At 44.5% G+C, this 18,434-nt stretch overlaps 1 protein-coding gene across 1 annotated transcript in view; it reads left to right on the top strand.

Moving 5' to 3' along the window:
- The window catches only part of Cog6 (component of oligomeric golgi complex 6), a 37,047-nt gene extending 19,981 nt beyond the window's left edge, over positions 1–17,066 (top strand). The window contains exons 13-19 of the mRNA NM_001004262.1: positions 1,686–1,803; positions 4,572–4,703; positions 5,018–5,185; positions 7,688–7,795; positions 8,602–8,655; positions 11,028–11,107; positions 16,743–17,066. Of these exons, the coding sequence (NP_001004262.1) occupies positions 1,686–1,803; positions 4,572–4,703; positions 5,018–5,185; positions 7,688–7,795; positions 8,602–8,655; positions 11,028–11,107; positions 16,743–16,890 (808 nt within the window). The 3' untranslated portion in view covers positions 16,891–17,066. The remainder of the gene's footprint in view (positions 1–1,685; positions 1,804–4,571; positions 4,704–5,017; positions 5,186–7,687; positions 7,796–8,601; positions 8,656–11,027; positions 11,108–16,742) is intronic.
- Positions 17,067–18,434: the final 1,368 nt, after the last annotated feature.

The raw sequence follows: 18,434 nt of genomic DNA, 5'->3' as shown, positions 1-18,434 counted from the left end.
TTTATATTAATTAATGCTGGAAATTAATACAATGACAATTATTCTTTAATTAGCTTTTTCCCAAATAACCACACAGAGACCTTTTAATACTTCATTCAAAGCCTTAGGCTTTAGCTGGGCAGATTCTCAAATAGCTCATCCAGGCTAGCCCAACCACCTAGCCCCATCCACCCCCATGGATAGCCGTGCCTTCCAGGCCTTTAACCATATGTCTTTCCTCCCATGTCTCCTTTCTTCCTCCTCATTCCCAGAGTTCCTTTCTCCCTCCTAGGATGTCCCACCTTCCACTCCTGCCCAAGAGTGACAATCAAATTTTTATTAAAGCCAACCAGAGAACGCATTAGATAGGTGAGGAAGGATAGAGACACAGTTTCACACAGTGTAACCCAACATATGAAACAATGTCTTATCTAAAAATATTAAAATTAAAATTCCTTTCAGTATATCAGTGAGCAAAATACATAAACATACTTTGCTCCTTGCAAAAATGAGAAATCTCTTTAGATGGGTCAAAGAATCATCTTTTTAATAGAAAATTGAAGATTATCAAATATGCTAATATAATTAATTGTTTCAAAATAATGCATTTTTATAGTTAGTCTAAATATACTAGTCTCTAAGCAGCTGTAAAGACTTGAGTAACTACAGTTTTGAGGTAAGTTGATAGGATAAGCTAGTTTTAATGAAGAGAAATAAGTGTTACACAATCTAGTTATCAAGTCACTAAGAGCTATTAATTGTCTTCCTTAAAATTAAATCTAGACTTCGCTGTGTAATGAAGTGCATGTGTGCTGTGCTAGAGAAGAAAGGGTTTGCGTGTCACAGATGTGAGTTCTGACTCAGCCTTGCTAACGGATGTTGTGAAATATTGGGAGCACAGTACAGGTTGAATAAACCTTACCCAGAATGTGAAATAGTTATAAAAAGCCTTTGCCAACCCATCTTCACTCATCTGCATATCCAGATCCTGAGTCTCTGAGAGCCGAAGCCTTCCTAACATGATGTACACACTTCCCTATTCCAGACTCCATATGTGGGTGCTCAGGCTTTAGTTTGCTTCTTTCCCTTTCTAACCCCCTTACTCAGATGAAAAGAAAACTGATGTATTTATGTGAAACTAGAGTGATTGGTTTTAGTTTATAGAACACACACACACACACATACACACACACACACACACACACACACACACACACACACACACACACACACACACACACACACACACACGCCTACCGCCTACTTAAGGCTATTTTTGTTGTAAAGTCACTATTGTAGCCCAGGTCATTTGATCAGTGTCTCCCCTCCCCTCCCTTTCCCTCGCTCCATGTCTCTGTGGTGTGTATACTTGTGTGCCTGGGTGTGACATGTGCCCGTCCTGCGTGAGGAGGCCGGGGAGAATGTCAGATGACTTCCTCCATCGCTGTTTGCCTCATTCCCTTGAGAACCTGAAGCCTGCCTTTTAGACTGGTCAGAGGGCTCCTGGGGCCCCAGTGCTGGGGTCACAGGCACCTGCAGCCATGATACGGCTTTTATGTGGGTGCTAGGGCTCACACTCAGGCCGTCAAGCCTGAAAGGAAGCAGTCTTATGTACTGTGCATCTCTCCAGCCTGCATCCCTAAAGACTGCTCCATGGGATAAACTTGTTGGCTTTTTAACCTGAAATGGATATTCTTTGCTTTTAGTGGCATTGTTGGAAATAGTGCAGCTACTCTACTGACAACAATTGAAGAAATGCACTTGCTAAGCAAAAAAATATTCTTCAGTAGCTTGAGTCTCCATGCGAATAAACTGATGGACAAGGTGGGTTCGCCTGGCCTCCCTGGGCTGCGCCCATGTGAATGGGGACTTTCATGTTTGGACTTTAGAGATGTTATTTCTTTTCAAGTCCACGTTGGGGAGTTTAGTATACCTCAGGTCATAGTTTATCTTCCAGGATTAGTGTACCTTCACCCTAATATGAGAAAAATCTCTATGAGTTTCATTACTTTGTTTTCTAAAAAATTTAATTGTAAACATATTTTTAATACAGTTTCTCAAGTATCTGTGGCTAAGGCAAGCTTAGAACTATGTCTGTGTTAGAGCTGATGTGACACAGTGAAGCCTGGAGCTCTTACAAGATGTTTCCAGTTTCCTGGTTTCATGTTGTGGTGGTGCGGCTTTGTCTTCTGTATTATATTCATAATGCTATGAAAGTGCATAGAAAACCACCGTGTAATGTAAGCAAACAACAGAACCCTAGAGACCCGTGTGGTGTAGAGTTTTAAGTTGAGCAGAGCTCTGGAGCAGGAATAATTATTCTTTGTCAGCTTCATATTTGGGTTCTGCTGTTAGATGCTTCCTCGGAGGGAAGTAACTATTGTAGCTTCTATCACATATTGATCTTTTTACTCTCGTCAAAGCCTTTATTCCTAGTGATACTTCTGCCTTATGTGTTTTGTTCAATGTCGATGTGACTGTGCTAGTTTTCACTTGAATATTCGCAAAGTATATCTCTCTTATGTCCTTTTACTTTTGGCTTGTTAGAAGATAGCACACAGTTTTTTAAACAAAAAATTCATCCATTAGTCCTTGCCTTTTTTGATGAGTATGTTTAACCCGTTTACATTTGAATGGCTTCTGGATACTTGAATTTGTTAGATTACTCTTTTTTTTCTGTATGTCTTAAGTCTTCATTCCCTTTTCTCTCCATTACTTTAGAATTTTGCTATCTTCCTCCTATACTGCCCACGAACATATTTTATAATTATAGCTTCATGTAGTAGTCTTTCCATTCACAAAGAGGAAAAGAAAATATAAACAAAAACTACTGGGAAAATATATTTGTCCTCCTGATAGTTTCAATTTCTCCTGCATTTTAAAAGGTTGTCTTTCTGGCTACTATTTTACTCCTTCCAGCCATTAAGTCTGTGTAATCTAATGCATTCTGGTTTTGCTAGCAACACTGTAACAGCATTGATTGCTAATCTTAATGAGTTATAGATGGTTATGAGCCACCGTGTGTGTGCTAGGAATTGAATCCAAGTACTGTAAACAGAGCAGACCATGCTCTTCACAGAGCCATCCCCCAGCCTCTCTATCTGTTGTTACACTCTATCTCCATGGAGACCAATGTAGACTTATGCTGGGATTCAGTCACTTGCTTGGCCAGTCAGATCAGTGTTCATCAGATTTGGGAGGTCATCTATTTCTTCAAATACTTCCTGCTCCTCGTTCCTTGTTTCTTCTGACCCACAGCCTCTGATGGACTCCCTTCCTCTCCATTTCACTCCATTTCTCTCTGCTCCACAGAGCATGTGGTCTTAGTCGGCCCCTCTCCACATTCAGTAGCCATTTTTTGTGTCCACCACACTTGTCACTTAACCCTGTAGTGAAGTTTCATCTCAGGTGCTGTGTCCCCTCAGCGTTTTTGTCAGCCGTGCCTGTGTGTGGCAGCCGTTGTCACTCTCTCCTGTGGTTCCTCAGACATGCTTTCCTTAGGCATTGAGCGTAATAAAGTCATCCCACTGCCTAGCCTCCACCAGTGAGAGCGTCTGTTGGCTTTTTCCTCCTGTCTTGGACCGTATTTTCTTGTTTTCTCATGTGACTCAGAGCATGTTTTGTTAATATTACTTTCTTAAAAGAAAGAAGGTTTTCATAAGCACTCTTCAGTCCTGCATGAGAAGATCTTAAATAAATCCTCACATTTAAATGTTTTCTCTTCCTGTCTTCCTGGCACAAGGCTATAGTTTCTTAATAAAGACTTCTCATTGCCACATTTCGTTTTATTTACCATCTTATCAGTTAAAGTTAAAAGTATTCTGATATTCTTTTAAAGCTTTATGGCAGAATCTCATACTTGCATAAGATCCTTTTCTATTAAAAAGAAACAAAATTAAAAGTAGGCTCGCATGCGCCCTCTGGTGGTGCTTTCAGGCAGCAGTGTTGTGTTAGGCCTAGCTTCCACTTCCTAAGTAGCTAACTCAGCAGGGGATGCAGGAACTCCATCCAGGCCTCCAGAGGCTTCCCAAGGTCACACTGATAGACCATACGTGGTATATCCAGGATTTAAACCGACATTTCAAACTCTTAGCGGTTCTTACTTCCTACAAACTCCTTTTCCAAGTGAGTTCCTCAGAGCCTCTCAGTGAAGAGGAGCTGAGAGCCCCAGCCTAGACACTGAGCCCTGAGAGTAGTGATCACTATCAGCAGCACCGCCTTAGGGGGCTGTATGGACTTATTTATCTCAGAACTTGGGCTAAAACCAAAGTACACTGGGTATTTCTCAATACGTAACAAGTACACTTCTACAGTTTAAGGGAATACCAGTTTTTCTCATTAGACCTTGAACTTTAACATAGAAAGTTGTAATAGTGACTCTGGATGGGCTGACAAAACCTTGAACCCTGAGCAGCATCCTTCAAAATCAACTTGATAAGTTGTGAGTCTGTAATTTGTTAGACACGGCGTTATGTTACATTTGTGTGTTTATCATGCTTTACACTTTGTATTATGTTACATTTGTGTGTTTATCATGCTTAACACTTTGTGAACAAAACAGCAGCAGTGGGTAAACTGCTCTTTTTGTTCAGATCGAGCTCCCACCACCTGACCTCGGACCCAGTTCTGCCCTGAGTCAGACCCTCACTTTGCTGCGGGACGTTCTGGCCTCACATGATTCTTCAGTGGTCCCCTTGGATGCTCGGCAAGCTGACTTTGTGCAGGTAGTTTGTAATTCATTGGTTGCTTGCCCCCCTCCGGCTTACACTCTGCAAATGCAGGTGTGAGTGAACATGTGCTTTGACAATCCCTTCCTTGTCGATTTTCTTCACTGTTAAATCAGTTCTTGATTGTAAAGGTAATTCAGCGATGCCCATTTTTAAGCTATCTGGTTTTGTTATTGAATCTTTTCCTCATGTACTTTTTTTATAACTTAGCTGACAATCTTCCAGTTAGTTTTGTATTTAATTCTGAAAGACTATATATCCAGGATCGTCTCCTGATTAAGAAATAAAAATTCATTGCTCCTCATTTACAGGTTTTGTCATGTGTCCTGGATCCTCTCCTCCAGATGTGCACAGTGTCAGCCAGCAATTTAGGCACCGCTGACATGGCCACGTTCATGGTCAATTCACTGTACATGATGAAGACGACACTGGCTCTGTTTGAATTCACAGACAGGCGCCTGGAAATGCTTCAGTTTCAGGTGAGCTCTGCTAGAGTGGATCCTCTGATTTCGCTTATGCAACATGCTAGCTTTGGACAAATGTCAGTGGCCTAATTCCATGAATTCCTTAAGGTAGTCTATCCAAAAGATGTAAACACACACACATTCATGCATACATGCATGCATGTGCACACACATACACACAATTTGAGTTTTCAGCTTTAGAGATGCCAGAACGTGAGAAGGTTGAGGAACCTGATTAGATGGCATCAGGAAGCTCTCTGACTCACCTGACTCTTCAGTGCTGTGCAGATACTGTGTTGTATGGTGTGCTGGCCGTGCAGCATGTGTTACGGAGGACAGAAGCAGTGTTAGGGAAAACACTACGGTTTGTTTAACAGTCACTGTCCCCATAAGCCAGCTGGTGTCTCTCCAAGACTGAATGACGGCTGAGTCAGCCGCTTCTAAGTCACCTAACACCCAGGCTCTGGTTCTGCTGCACTAACTGGTAGGTGCAGCATTCTAGGGGACAAGCCTGAAGCAAAGACCCCAAATGTCCTGTTTCCCAAAGTGTGAACACTTTGGTAGTGGATACAGCAAGTTTGATTTGTTGCTCTGTGTTTTTCTGAGAAGTAGCTTTCGATATATGTAAATTGTCTAATTTCTTATTCTTTTAAGAATACTTGAGATTGATCAATAGTAATAACACCTTCATGTTGAGTTTGGTTGTGAGCTAGCATCTCCCACCTACCTGTTTGTATATTCTTTTCCTCTGGAATGTTCATTGGCAGCTCTAAACTCTGGTGTGTGCCACTTAAGGTTTTGGAGAGGCTCGAGGTTTTAATACTTTCTAGTTCAGCGCACAAATAAAGGGTTTCACAATGGCCTCTGCATGGGTGCGTGCTCACTGTCCTCTCCACTGCCCTCCCCTGCCCTCCCCTCCCCACTCCCGATGTCTGCTTCCCCTCAGCCCACTCATGCTTATCTGTGTCTTCTTTTCCTCTCTCTGTGTCCTACTGCCCTCACAACCTCCTCCTCCTGTCTCAGGATCACCTTAGCCTTCTTGATCTACAGCCTGAGGCAGGAGACTGCCTTCCAAGGAGTCTTTCCTCTTTTCAGAGCTGATGACTGAGCCGTGTAAGGGAGAACAATTGATTTCCTATCTTGAGGACCTTTTATTTCCATATTTCTTAATATGCTTCGCACATTTGTCACTAAGTCAGCCCCAAGTCTCTGCCACTGTGTCTGATTTGCCTTACCAGCAGTTACACACTTGTCTTTAGAGTTCTGCACGGTACAAAGTTCTGTGTCTGTTAGTCTGTCAGAGTCTGTGTTCTCAACACCACATTGGTGTGTCAGCTGGACTCTGCACACACTGGAGACATACAGGGTGGAGCCGGATGGGGTCCTTCAGCTACAGTTTAGACTGTTGGACGGAGGGCTCCGCCCATCACCTCCTAGTCTCCCACTGTCACCTCCCTGACCCCAGCACCACTGCTAAGACCAGGGGAGTCTGCATCTCCTGGAGCAGCCAGGTCTGTCCACCCAGAAGCCTGGAGGGATTTTTCTTTGGGTTCAGATACTTCTCCAGAATATTTTAGGTATTTCTCTTTTCCTATTACGCCCATCAAGTACATTTGAGAGCCATTTCCGTTCAAAGCTTCAAACTTTTCACTCGCTCTGTCTGTCTGTCTGTCATCTCTCTGTGTGTGGCTGTCTTATGCTCTAGAGATCCTTTCTTCCTTTCGTTTTATACCATGAGTCTCTTCTCCAGTTTAGTCTGAGTCTCTTTGTCCTGTTTGATATTTTCTCTGTCGTTTTTCTTGTTCAGCTCACTGACTTGGCTGTCAGCGTTAACTGTCTTCTTTTTCACTTTCATTAAAAGTTTACATTTAAACGACTTATTTTTCTTTGGTTTTCAGTAAATCCGGAAGTAAGGACTCTTAATTGTACTTCTTGGCTATTTACATGAGAAAGAAGAATGTGGGAGGCTTCTTGGTAGAAGGAATGCTGGTGCTGACGCCGAAGCTGCTTTAACTAGGCAGGCTTTGACATCACGCAGACAGGGGAGTTGCTGGTGCTCTGTGTAATTGGCAGATTGGTAAACTGGGGTGCTTCATGGTGTATAAGGGAAGGGGACCTGGCAAATGGGCGAGCAGCTTCTTTTTATTGAGGTGCTTTCCTTCATGTGGCCCTTTTCTCAGCCGCAGCACCAGTTCCCACCAAGGTTCTTCAGAGATTAGGCTGTCCAGGGAATGGAGGGGAGGCTCAGCCTTCAAGCCCTCGTTCTCCCTGACTAACTTATTTCACATGGTTGTTATGACTTCTGAGTTCTGCTCTTGAAACAGCTGAGAAGCAACCCATATTTCTTAGCTAGTGGCCAGCCCTAGAACTGTCCTTAATCGTAGCTGAGGGAAGCAGCTGCTGTCTCGGAGGCTGCCTGTCAGGTCCATCATGGCCGTGCCCCCAGTGTGCCCTGCTCTGACTGCTTTCGCTGACAGTTCTCCTCTAAAACATTTCTTCTGCTGTGCTTTGTTCTAGATCGAAGCCCATCTGGACACTCTTATCAATGAGCAAGCCTCTTACGTTTTAACTAGAGTGGGCTTGAGTTACATCTACAACACGATACAGCAGCATAGGCCTGATCAGGTGAGCCCCACTTGACCCACAAGGGGGCAGCTCAGAGCTGGCTCTAGAGATGGACTCTAGATCTTAATCGTGGCCCTGCTACTGTCAGCTGTTCTGTGTTGATGTCGTGTGTGAGACAGGCTAAGCACGGTGACTGTCAGGGATAAGAGAGAGCCTGAGAGTGAGAATAATGCTTGGTGAGAAGTAATGAGAATATTTAGGAATTAGTGTGACAAGATGTGAAGACAGAGAAATTGGCATCATAAAGTATGTACAAGGTTCATACTGATTAATTTTTAAAGTCTCGTTTCATTTTCAGCCAAATGAATGTATGGATTGCTATACAAGAAGTAATATCCTCCATCTAACTTAGCAGATCATTAAAGGAAAATGTTCTGAACTGAAGTAATCTTGCAGAACTCCAATAGTAATAGGTCCTGGGGTGGTGGGAAACCCTAACACAAAGTAGCCATCCTGCCTTAAAAAGCAAAGAATTAGCAGCTTTTGTCCTTGCATTTTGCTGAAGCAGATTGACAGGGCAACCACTTCCTCCCTGTTCTCTGCTCGCTAAGAGGGCCATGGCCTCCACACTTGACCCCAGCCTCTACACCTCTCCATGAGCTCCAAGCACTTGTCACTTTCCTTCCCTTGCTCTGAGTACAGCTCAGGGGTGGTGGTTCTGTTCCTGATGAGTTGCACCTTTGCTCCTCAACTACAGCCCTGCTCTTAACTGCAGTTATGAGAAGCCACCTTTCTTTGGAAGCAACTACATGATTTTCTGAACTTGGCCAATCTTCTAACGGACCATTTGTATAACTTTCTTACAGGGCTCCTTAGCCAGTATGCCCAACCTAGATTCTGTGGCGCTGAAGGCTGCAATGGTAAGTGTGAAACGAACATTTCAAGTGGGATTTCCTTAGGCAGCGCTGGCCATGGCTTACTGTGTTGTGGTAATGTCCCAGGTGACAGCTTTTCTCTCCTGACATTCATCTGGGGACAATAACAGCTCCTCCATGTGCGCTCCTTACACGAGCTCTCCCGGGATTTACTGTGTGCTGGAAACCTTCCATCGGGCCTCAATCACGCCACCAGTGCAGTTTAGGAATTCTGTATTTTCAGAGTTTGGTTCCTAATCTGGTGGAGAGGCAGGAGTGGTGACAGATGTGGTTAGGCTGTGAACCTCAGACTTTGTACTACCATGGTTCCTGCTCTAAACTTGTCTTTCCTGAGACGATAGCTGAACTCGGATTTCTGTCTTTAGAATAGCGTGCTCCTCCAGCGGGAGACTCAGGAAACCTTCAGTTTATGTTTTCAGGTGAACAGCTCCGGTTGGAGCAGTAGTAGAATGCTTGCCTGGCATGCACACAGTTCTGTGTCCAGTCCTAGCACTGCACAACATGCATACACACACACACTCACATACACACCCAGTCACACACATGATTCACCCATACACAAACTCACACATACACTCATACACATTCACACAGGTATACACATACTCAGACACATTCACACTGATAAACATATTCACACTCACTCATACATACACTCATAATCACATGCACTTAAACATAAATTGACAGTCTCATGTATGTACAAATACTCATACACACTAGTACATACTCACATTCATAATTCAGTCATTGACACACCTATACATTCATGCATACTTCCAAACACACACCCATCCACATACTGACACACACACACACACACACACACACACACACACACACACACACACATAGGAAGTTATTCCTAACTTTTCGGATGAGGACCACTTTGGGCAGCATGCGTGTCTGACCTAAGCTTGTTCTGGGCATAGTCATAGATGAGCTTGTATGTTGTGTGACACTCTGTGTTCCACAGCAGCACAGTTGCTCTAGCTCCTTAGATCCATTCACCCAGGAAGTCAGCCTGGAGGCTCGCCTGCTGCTGTTGCCATCTGTCCTCAGATGATCCTAACAGACCGGGGGGACTCGGATGAACAGTTGAGATACCGGAGATGCCCTATGTATCACTGTCTTCGTCTTTTTCCTGTTGCTGTGGCAGAATACTCTGACAAAATCAAGTTAATGGAGAAAAGCGTTGTTTAACTCACAGTTAGTACTTGATGGGGATTTGAAACAGCCGGCCAGAGCAGTCCACAGTCAGAAGAGAGCAGTGAATACATACATATTCAGCCCTCTCTGCTGTTCATGTGGCCCCACCCCATGAAATGGTATCGCCTAGATTCAGTGTGAGTCTCCACATAGTTCACCCCGTCAAAACGTCTAACAGGCATGCCCACGGCCCAACCTAGTCTAGACAGTCGTTGTGGAGACTTCTGCCCGGGTGATTGATTCCAGGTCCTGCCAAGCAGATAATCGACTTTAAGCATCACAGCCACATTCCAGGACTAAAAGTAACCAAAAGGCTTGTCTAACAACTGCCCCAGGGGCAGGAGGACTGGCAGTGCTGCTGTTGGAGAGTTCGAAGTTTAGGGCCCTAAGTGAAATGCATACATTACGTCATGGTCAAAAGCGCCACACAAAAAGAACAATCATATCGCATATACTACATTGGACTAGAAACTGGAATTTCACAGAAAAATTCATATTTAAAAATGTTAATGACAGTGAATAGAGTTAGGATTCACTTTGAAAGACCTAACTTTCTTAGAAAGGTGTTTGTAAGGTTCAGGGATGAGGCAATCAGTAAAGTGTCGCCACACAAGTCTGAGAGCCCAAGCTTGGCCCCCAGAACCCACTTAGAAAGCCAGGTATGGTGGTGCATGCCTGTAATCCCAAGTGCTGGGAAGAGGAGGGAGAGAGATCAGGGATCCTAGGGGCTCACTGGTCAGCCGTCTCCACTTGGCAAACGCTAGGCTACTGGAGACTCTGTCTTGGTGGGGAAAAAGATGAACGAAGAGCAGTACCCAAAGTTGTCCTCTGTCCTCTGTACACACACACACACACACACTGGCACTCACAAGCAGGTGCACACACAGAAATGTGCACACACAAAATGACAGTTGTATGTTAACTCTCACACTCTCTTCTCTATACTCTCTCTTTTCAAACCCTGCTACATATGAGTTTCATATAGGCGTTTTAGGATGTTACAGGTATAGTGTTTTAAGAAATGCTCATTTGAAAAGATATCCCTAGACAGCTGCAATGGGGATTTTCTGACGTTTCAGTGCTCCCCAGGAGCGGGTGTTTGGTGTTCCTTAGCCATTCTTACATTTCCTGTCCCACTCTGCTCTCAGGCTCAGTTCGACCGCTACCTCTCAGCCCCAGATCACCTGCTGATGCCACAGCTGAACTCCCTCCTCAGTGCCACCGTGAAGTAAGTGTCTGCTGCTGGGATGTGGGGAAATGCATACAGGTTTAAATATCAGATATGTTTATTAAAAATAAATTATTTTTAAGAGTGAGATATTTGCCTTTGAAGAGCTGTAGTCTTCAGTAGTTTTCCTGCCTTAGGACCCCAGAGAGTTAACCTTAGCCATACTACTCCTTGCCTCTGTGTCCCTTCAAAATCTCTCATTAGTACACAGTCTTACTTTGCTAATGTTTTTAATTTGCTCTGACTACAATTGAAGGCACATGGACATGAGACCAAATTCCTTTCTACTGTGAGCAGGTGAGGCAGTGCGGATGACTGTCTTATGGGCTACTTCGCATCTGGTTTTCTCTAGATATAAAACTGTTAACTATTGTACGTGTCTCCTTAATTTAGAGTGGGGATTCATCCTGGTACACTATCTGAAGTTAAAATTCAGTTACTGGACCTGAACATCATAGTTCGGAACATAGCACACATGGTCCACACTAGCACAGCAACAGAGCACAGCTTGTCACTGCCCATGTGAGAGAGTACAGAGAAGCCTGCCATCAACCTTGGTAAAGTTCAAAGTTCAGCATTTGCCTTATGGTTTCCACTGAGCATGTGCTGTTTTCTCACCAAGACAAAGTGAAAAATTGTATGTCGAGCCAGCCTGTTTTTGGACAATGTGTTCAAGACAAAGAAACTACATTTAGATCCATTTATACCCTAAGAGACTATAATAGTACAGTTACAACTAGCAAGGGGTTCTCTAACTTGACATCCTTGGTTTTAAGAAAAACTAATACAATTTTCTACAAGTAAGAGATTAGGCAATACTAAATTTGCATTTTTCTTTCTACTCTAGTAGGTAAGAAATAAGTACTTTCAATATACCAGACTAGTGATTAAGGGTTAAACCACACCCTTTTGTCTTTGTGGAAATGACAGCCTGAAATGTCACTTAAACTTAGAGCAACAGTTTTATTAAGAATGTAGAAAATAGTTGCTGAATTTGAATAAACACTGCAAACTCCTGAAAGGATGTGGTGTCAGAGTGAGCACACTGGTATTCTGTTTCCTGAGGCTGGAGCTTGGGGGGGGGGGGGGGGCCACTGAGTGAGGAGACGAGGTGACTTGGTCTGCAGTGAGTAAAAGCTTACTTAGTGTGTATCAAAAGTGGCAGAATGGGATGAACTTAGGTCTCTTGCACAGATGCAAGAAAGTCTCAAATTAGGTGAATGTTAAGAAATAAATTTAATATATTTGATAATGTTCATATTTTATTATCCTGTAAATATTATATGTAACTGAGTTTAAGTACCTAAAGAGTTCATAAAAGAAACAAGTATACTGACCCTTAACTTCTGTTTCTAAGCAAAGAAACTGAACATAGCATTACTATCATAAAATTATGACATTTTTGTTTAAATATTTTCAGTTAATTTTTAAATTTTTTTACTATATTTGATGTGTGTACAGGGTTATGTATGTGTGTGTGGCATGTGCAGGCCACAATGCACTTATGACTCAGGGATCAAAGTCAAGCTGGCCGGCTTGGCAGCAAGCAGGGCTGGTTACCAGCTGACAGCCCTCCCAGCCCTCTCCACTCACTTTATAATCAGCGTCACTTTGAAAATGTAGAGCATTTATACATCTGTTCTTAGATGTGTTTCTGGTTTTGGCTGGTAGCATTTCATTTTCTTCAAAAGTTAATCCATTTTTATATCTATTATAGTTTATATTTGATCTTACACAGTACTTGACGTAGGAACAGATAACTTTTATCTAGTTATTTTGCACCTTTTCAAGAGTTTTCATACATTTTAGGCAAGAGTAACTAACTGCATGCTCTGTGGGAGGGCTTTGTCGTGTGAAGCAATTCTCACACCCGCCTGCCTGCCCTGCCTGCTCAGTCCTCTGCAAACACAGTGCCCCACTCAAACTTGTTTGTCCCAAGGTTTATCTTTCAATGGAGATTTTGATTGAACATTTGGTCTTGAAGGAAACTATTAAGCAGATTTATGGGACCAGGAAGTCTAGAACATAGGGGGCGAAATAGAAAAAATAAATGGTTTTAAAGGCTTTTTCCTTTTTCCCTTTGGATAAATTAGAAAGACGCTACCCTCTTTGATGCCAGAATCCAGTGTTCACCTTGAGCATGGTAGAAACCTCACTATGGCTCTGCCAGTATCAGAATGCATTCTGTAAGGAACTTAAGCATGGATGTTTCCAAATGAACATGCGGGGGGGGGGGGTATATATGATTTAAGAGCTATTTTTGTTTTAGGCTCAATTTTTTTCTTATATTTATTAAAAGTAAAAGCATAGACCTAGTAAAATAATTGGGTTTTATTTTACAGGGGTTGTTTTGTTTATTTATTTTGAACTGGGATGTGTTTTTCTTAGAACTAGCAACTGTATTCATTATCTGTATAAACAAAGCTAGACAAGTTTTTAATTAGTAGAGGAAAGAAGCATGAGAGAAAGAGTAACTCCTGGACACTTACCTGTTCAGGAGCCCTCGGGAAGGAGGTTAAAGAGGGGTTGACAAGCGGTCTCTCACTATGCCATGCCCTCCTGGTCTCGGCTCGCCGCCTTCCTAGCAGAGCTCACTGCCTTGAAGGCTGACTGGTAGTGCTGTACATGAAGACATGTCCGCAGATTGTAGGAACGCCTCAGATCTGCTTAACAGAAAATGTAAACCCCAAAGAGAAAAATGGTCCGTTACTAGAAACAGACCCACAGATGATGTATGTAGAATTAGCATTGGAAACTTGTACGTGGATTAAAGGAAAGCATCAGTATATTGAGAGAATAAGGAAGGAAATTTTACAGCTACAGCTTCACTCACACTTGAAAAGTACAGTATCTAAAATGAAACATTCATCCCTCCAGAAGGAAAGACCAGGCAGGGAAGCCCATGAGCAAAAAGAACTCATGCAGGAAGAACTTTCTCTACATGTGATACAAAATGTGGGTCTGCCTGCCCAGTAAGCCAAGAAATCCTGAACAGAGAAGTTACACAAGGGCATTCCAATGTCCTCAGATTGTTGAAAGCTTTGTCATCACTGTATAATTCCTTATTACCATAAGAGCAGTGTCTTAGAGCAGCCAGAGGGAGGAGTTGGAGCTTATAGGAGATGACTCTGGGTTGGAAACAATGAGCTAGAAGACAGTGTTGTCTTTAGCAGACTGAACATCAGCATGAACTGCATGGTCCTCAGGCCTCAATGGTGGAGAACTTACCTGGGGTCTGGGCAAACCCTAGGTTCAACTCCTAGCCCCAGAAAAGCAAAACTCATACCAGAAGAACTGAAGAACCAGAAGCAAATAGCAAAACTAATAATATATTTTACATCTGCATAAACATCAGGACACTTCGCTGTAGGAGATAATAAAGAAAATGCCTCAGAATGAAGGAAAAAGATGAGGAAAATAACCTCAGAACTATGGAGACTTTTTCAGCCTGAAGAGAGGCTGAACATGGAAGTGAGTTGGGGGACCATTTAAGGGACCGTGTGAAGAGAAGTAGAAGTGTGCTGCTGTGGTGACATAGGCTATGGAATTCTCTGTGGGGTGTGCAACACTGTTTGAGGGCGGACAGTAAGCCTTTCCGCAGCCTCTGAAGCAACCAGAGAATGAGGAGGAAATCACAGATGGAACAGGGAGAGCAAGCAGCAAGGGAGGCCTGAGTCCAGCCTGAGGAGTCCAGCCTGAGGAGTCCAGCCTGAGGAGTCCAGCCTGAGGAGTCCAGCCTGAGGAGTCCAGCCTGAGGAGTCCAGCCTGAGGAGTCCAGCCTGAGGAGTCCAGCCTGAGGAGTCCAGCCTGAGGAGTCCAGCCTGAGGAGTCCAGCCTGAGGAGTCCAGCCTGAGGAGTCCAGCCTGAGGAGTCCAGCCTGAGGAGTCCAGCCTGAGGAGTCCAGCCTGAGTCAGTCCAGCCTGAGGAGTCCAGCCTGAGGAGTCCAGCCTGAGGAGTCCAGCCTGAGGAGTCCAGCCTGAGTCAGTCCAGCCTGAGTCAGTCCAGCCTGAGGAGTCCAGCCTGAGGAGTCCAGCCTGAGTCAGTCCAGCCTGAGTCAGTCCAGCCTGAGGAGTCCAGCCTGAGGAGTCCAGCCTGAGGAGTCCAGCCTGAGGAGTCCAGCCTGAGTCAGTCCAGCCTGAGTCAGTCCAGCCTGAGTCAGTCCAGCCTGAGGAGTCCAGCCTGAGGAGTCCAGCCTGAGGAGTCCAGCCTGAGTCAGTCCAGCCTGAGTCAGTCCAGCCTGAGGAGTCCAGCCTGAGGAGTCCAGCCTGAGGAGTCCAGCCTGAGGAGTCCAGCCTGAGGAGTCCAGCCTGAGTCAGTCCAGCCTGAGTCAGTCCAGCCTGAGTCAGTCCAGCCTGAGGAGTCCAGCCTGAGGAGTCCAGCCTGAGTCAGTCCAGCCTGAGTCAGTCCAGCCTGAGGAGTCCAGCCTGAGGAGTCCAGCCTGAGTCAGTCCAGCCTGAGTCCAGCCTGAGTCAGTCCAGCCTGAGTCAGTCCAGCCTGAGTCAGTCCAGCCTGAGTCAGTCCAGCCTGAGTCCAGCCTGAGTCCAGCCTGAGTCCAGCCTGAGTCCAGCCTGAGTCCAGCCTGAGGAGTCCAGCCTGAGGAGTCCAGCCTGAATCCAGCCTGAGTCCAGCCTGAGTCCAGCCCCACCGGTGGGCAGCTGTGCTGATGTGAGGTCGGTGCGCTCCAGTGGAGGAGCAGGGCTCCCTCAGGCTGAATGAAAAAGTGTGGTTCACATCCCTGCTGTCTGTAATACATACACCCTGAGTGCAAACTGCTTTGTCCTCAGCTGTTGAACCCTTGAACCCTTAGCTGTTCAAGTCTCCTCCACCCCCTTGTGCATTTGGTTGCACCCCAGGAAAGCTCACTCTCAGTGTCTCAGAACCTGGATGTGAAAAGAAGCTATTTTTAGGAACAGTAGGTTTGTGGTGATGCTGGGGGTTGTTAGGCAACGAGAATCTTAAGTACTGAATAACAAGCTCCCTGGTTCCAGGAGCAAGCAATTCATTTGGTAGCTCAGTGCTTTAAATAAGTGTTTCTAATACAGCCAATTTACACGGACGTGTTTTAATACTTCCTTGTACTCAAGAGTTTTGAAATTTGGACATTTGTAACGGGTAAATGATTTCTTAGTGGTCAGCATTTTGAAGGACTTAAAAAGTTGGTAAAAGTGTGAAAGTGATGGATTCTCAGTTCACGCACTTTTCTCATGGTAAATTAGCGGTGTGGTTATTCTCTCTGCTTTGTGATTTACAGTTGGGTCATTTATAACGTACTCTAGCTGTGAGATGTGTTGGGGAACAACCTGGGCTCTGGTTACACTTACAAGGCCCCACAAGGGAAGCTGGTGGGAGAGACAGAGATGAAATGATTTTTCTTCTCTCGTGCTCTTTTAGCTTGTTTCATCAGATGGAGCCCACTATAAGTCCAGCACATCTATATGTGAGGCACTGTTCTGGTCCTGATGGCCAAGCAGTGGGTAAATACAGCCCTGGCTTAGGAGGGACAGAGACTTAATAAGCAATAAGTGCTGCCCATTAGGAACTGGCCAGCATGGCGCTGAAGCAGGACACCATTCAGACCTGTGTCTTACGGTCACTGGGCTCGTGTCATGTTCTGGTTCTGCTTGCTCATCCCTAGGGAGCAGATTATAAAGCAGTCTACGGAGCTCGTCTGCAGAGCCTACGGGGAGGTGCATGCAGCCGTGATGAATCCAGTCAACGCGTACAAAGACCCGGAGAGCATCCTTCACAGGTCACCCGAGCAGGTGAAGACGCTGCTCTCTTGATGTTGATGGCGTTTGCAGAGTATTGCTGCCTGGCAACAGCACCAAGGGTGGTTTGGGCTTTTAATCTATGAGTCTTTACCTTGAAGATTGAGAGTTAATAGTTTTCCTTGTATGGGGTTGTAGGTCAATTTCTCCCATTCTCAGCTAACTTGGAGGTAAATCAATATTGACTTGAATCTGTACTACTCTGTCTCCTCTGTAGGTAGCAATGCTCTCTTGTCCATTAGCTGCCTCTACACAGCAGCTTAAATGGCCCCTGGATTTGGGATTATAAATAGAGGCAAAAAGTCAGATGGAAGATTTCAGGATAAGTCCAATGACTTCTAAGTTAGTCCTGTGTAACATCTAAAGCACGGCTGCTGTTGGTAATGAGTGTCCCCTGATGGGAGATTCCTCTGCTTTCACGTAATGAATAGCTTCTTGAACCTAGCCCATGTCTCTGTCCCCCAAATAGGTGTTGAGGGGGTTGATGAGGAAAGCAGAATTCAAGCAGTTGTTCCTTTCTGTTTACTTTCATGCCTGCTGCACGTTTGTATGTGTTTAATACACTCGGCTGAAAGGTCAGAGGAGAGAGGGAAAGAGCCCTCAGGCTTCCTGTGCAGACAGCCTCAGCCTGCACACGGGAAGCCTCCTCTTGCAGGATGGGTATTCGCCATACAATGTACACTCTGTCTGTCCAACCCCAAACTCTGTTCTGTGCTCAGGCTAGCGGGGCTGTGCAGAACAAAAGCAACCACGTAATCCATGAGGTATCAATCTGTCAGGTCAGTCGGTTCAATGAATGTATATGGCATATTTATCAAAACAGCATAATACAAGGCAGGAACTTACATTGTACATAATTTATTTCTACTGTGAAAAGAAGACTGATGAACTTAGCACTTTGTTTGCTAAGAGAGAAAATATTTTTTTCTTCTTATCTGGTTTTCTTAATATATATTAAACTATTTCTGGATCAACAGTCTTTGTACTATTTTTCTACTTCTCACAAATGCATTTTGGAAAATATACCAATAAAAAGGAAGAACACCAGAGGGAAACATGTACAGTGGGATGTGGTGTGGTATAAGCTGAGAGGCGTGTAACAGCGAGTTACAAAGGCCACCGTCAGAACAACGCTTAGGCCTACTGAGTGCCACGCCCTATGTTGGACTGTACTGATTTGCATAAATATAACCTAATTAAAGATGGCTTGATTCATGAGAATGAATACATGTCATGTGGCCAGAACTAGAGATTCAAGGTGGCTGCACTCCCCGGTAGCCAGAGAGTGGAGTCCCTGTGGAAATTCCATCCGCCTATTTTTTTCTTTCAGAAATAGACTGTGAATAGCCAGAGCATCTCAGTGTTAAAACACAGCACAGCAGTCTCAGTCTAATATATGGCCATCAGATCAGGCCTGTTCAGCTCACTCTAGGGTTACGTTCCAATAAGCCCAGACTAAGACGGCAGTGCCCGTGGAAATGCATTCCATTGACCTGACCGTGAACTGCAGAACGTCGCGTGAGTGTGGAGCACCAGTGTGACACACTGGGCTGGCTTGG

Source organism: Rattus norvegicus, chromosome 2 (genome assembly GCF_036323735.1).
Source record: "Rattus norvegicus strain BN/NHsdMcwi chromosome 2, GRCr8, whole genome shotgun sequence".
NCBI classification, from domain to species: domain Eukaryota; kingdom Metazoa; phylum Chordata; class Mammalia; order Rodentia; family Muridae; genus Rattus; species Rattus norvegicus.
Note: the sequence above shows the minus strand (reverse complement) of the source record. Positions and strands in the feature narration are given on the sequence as shown.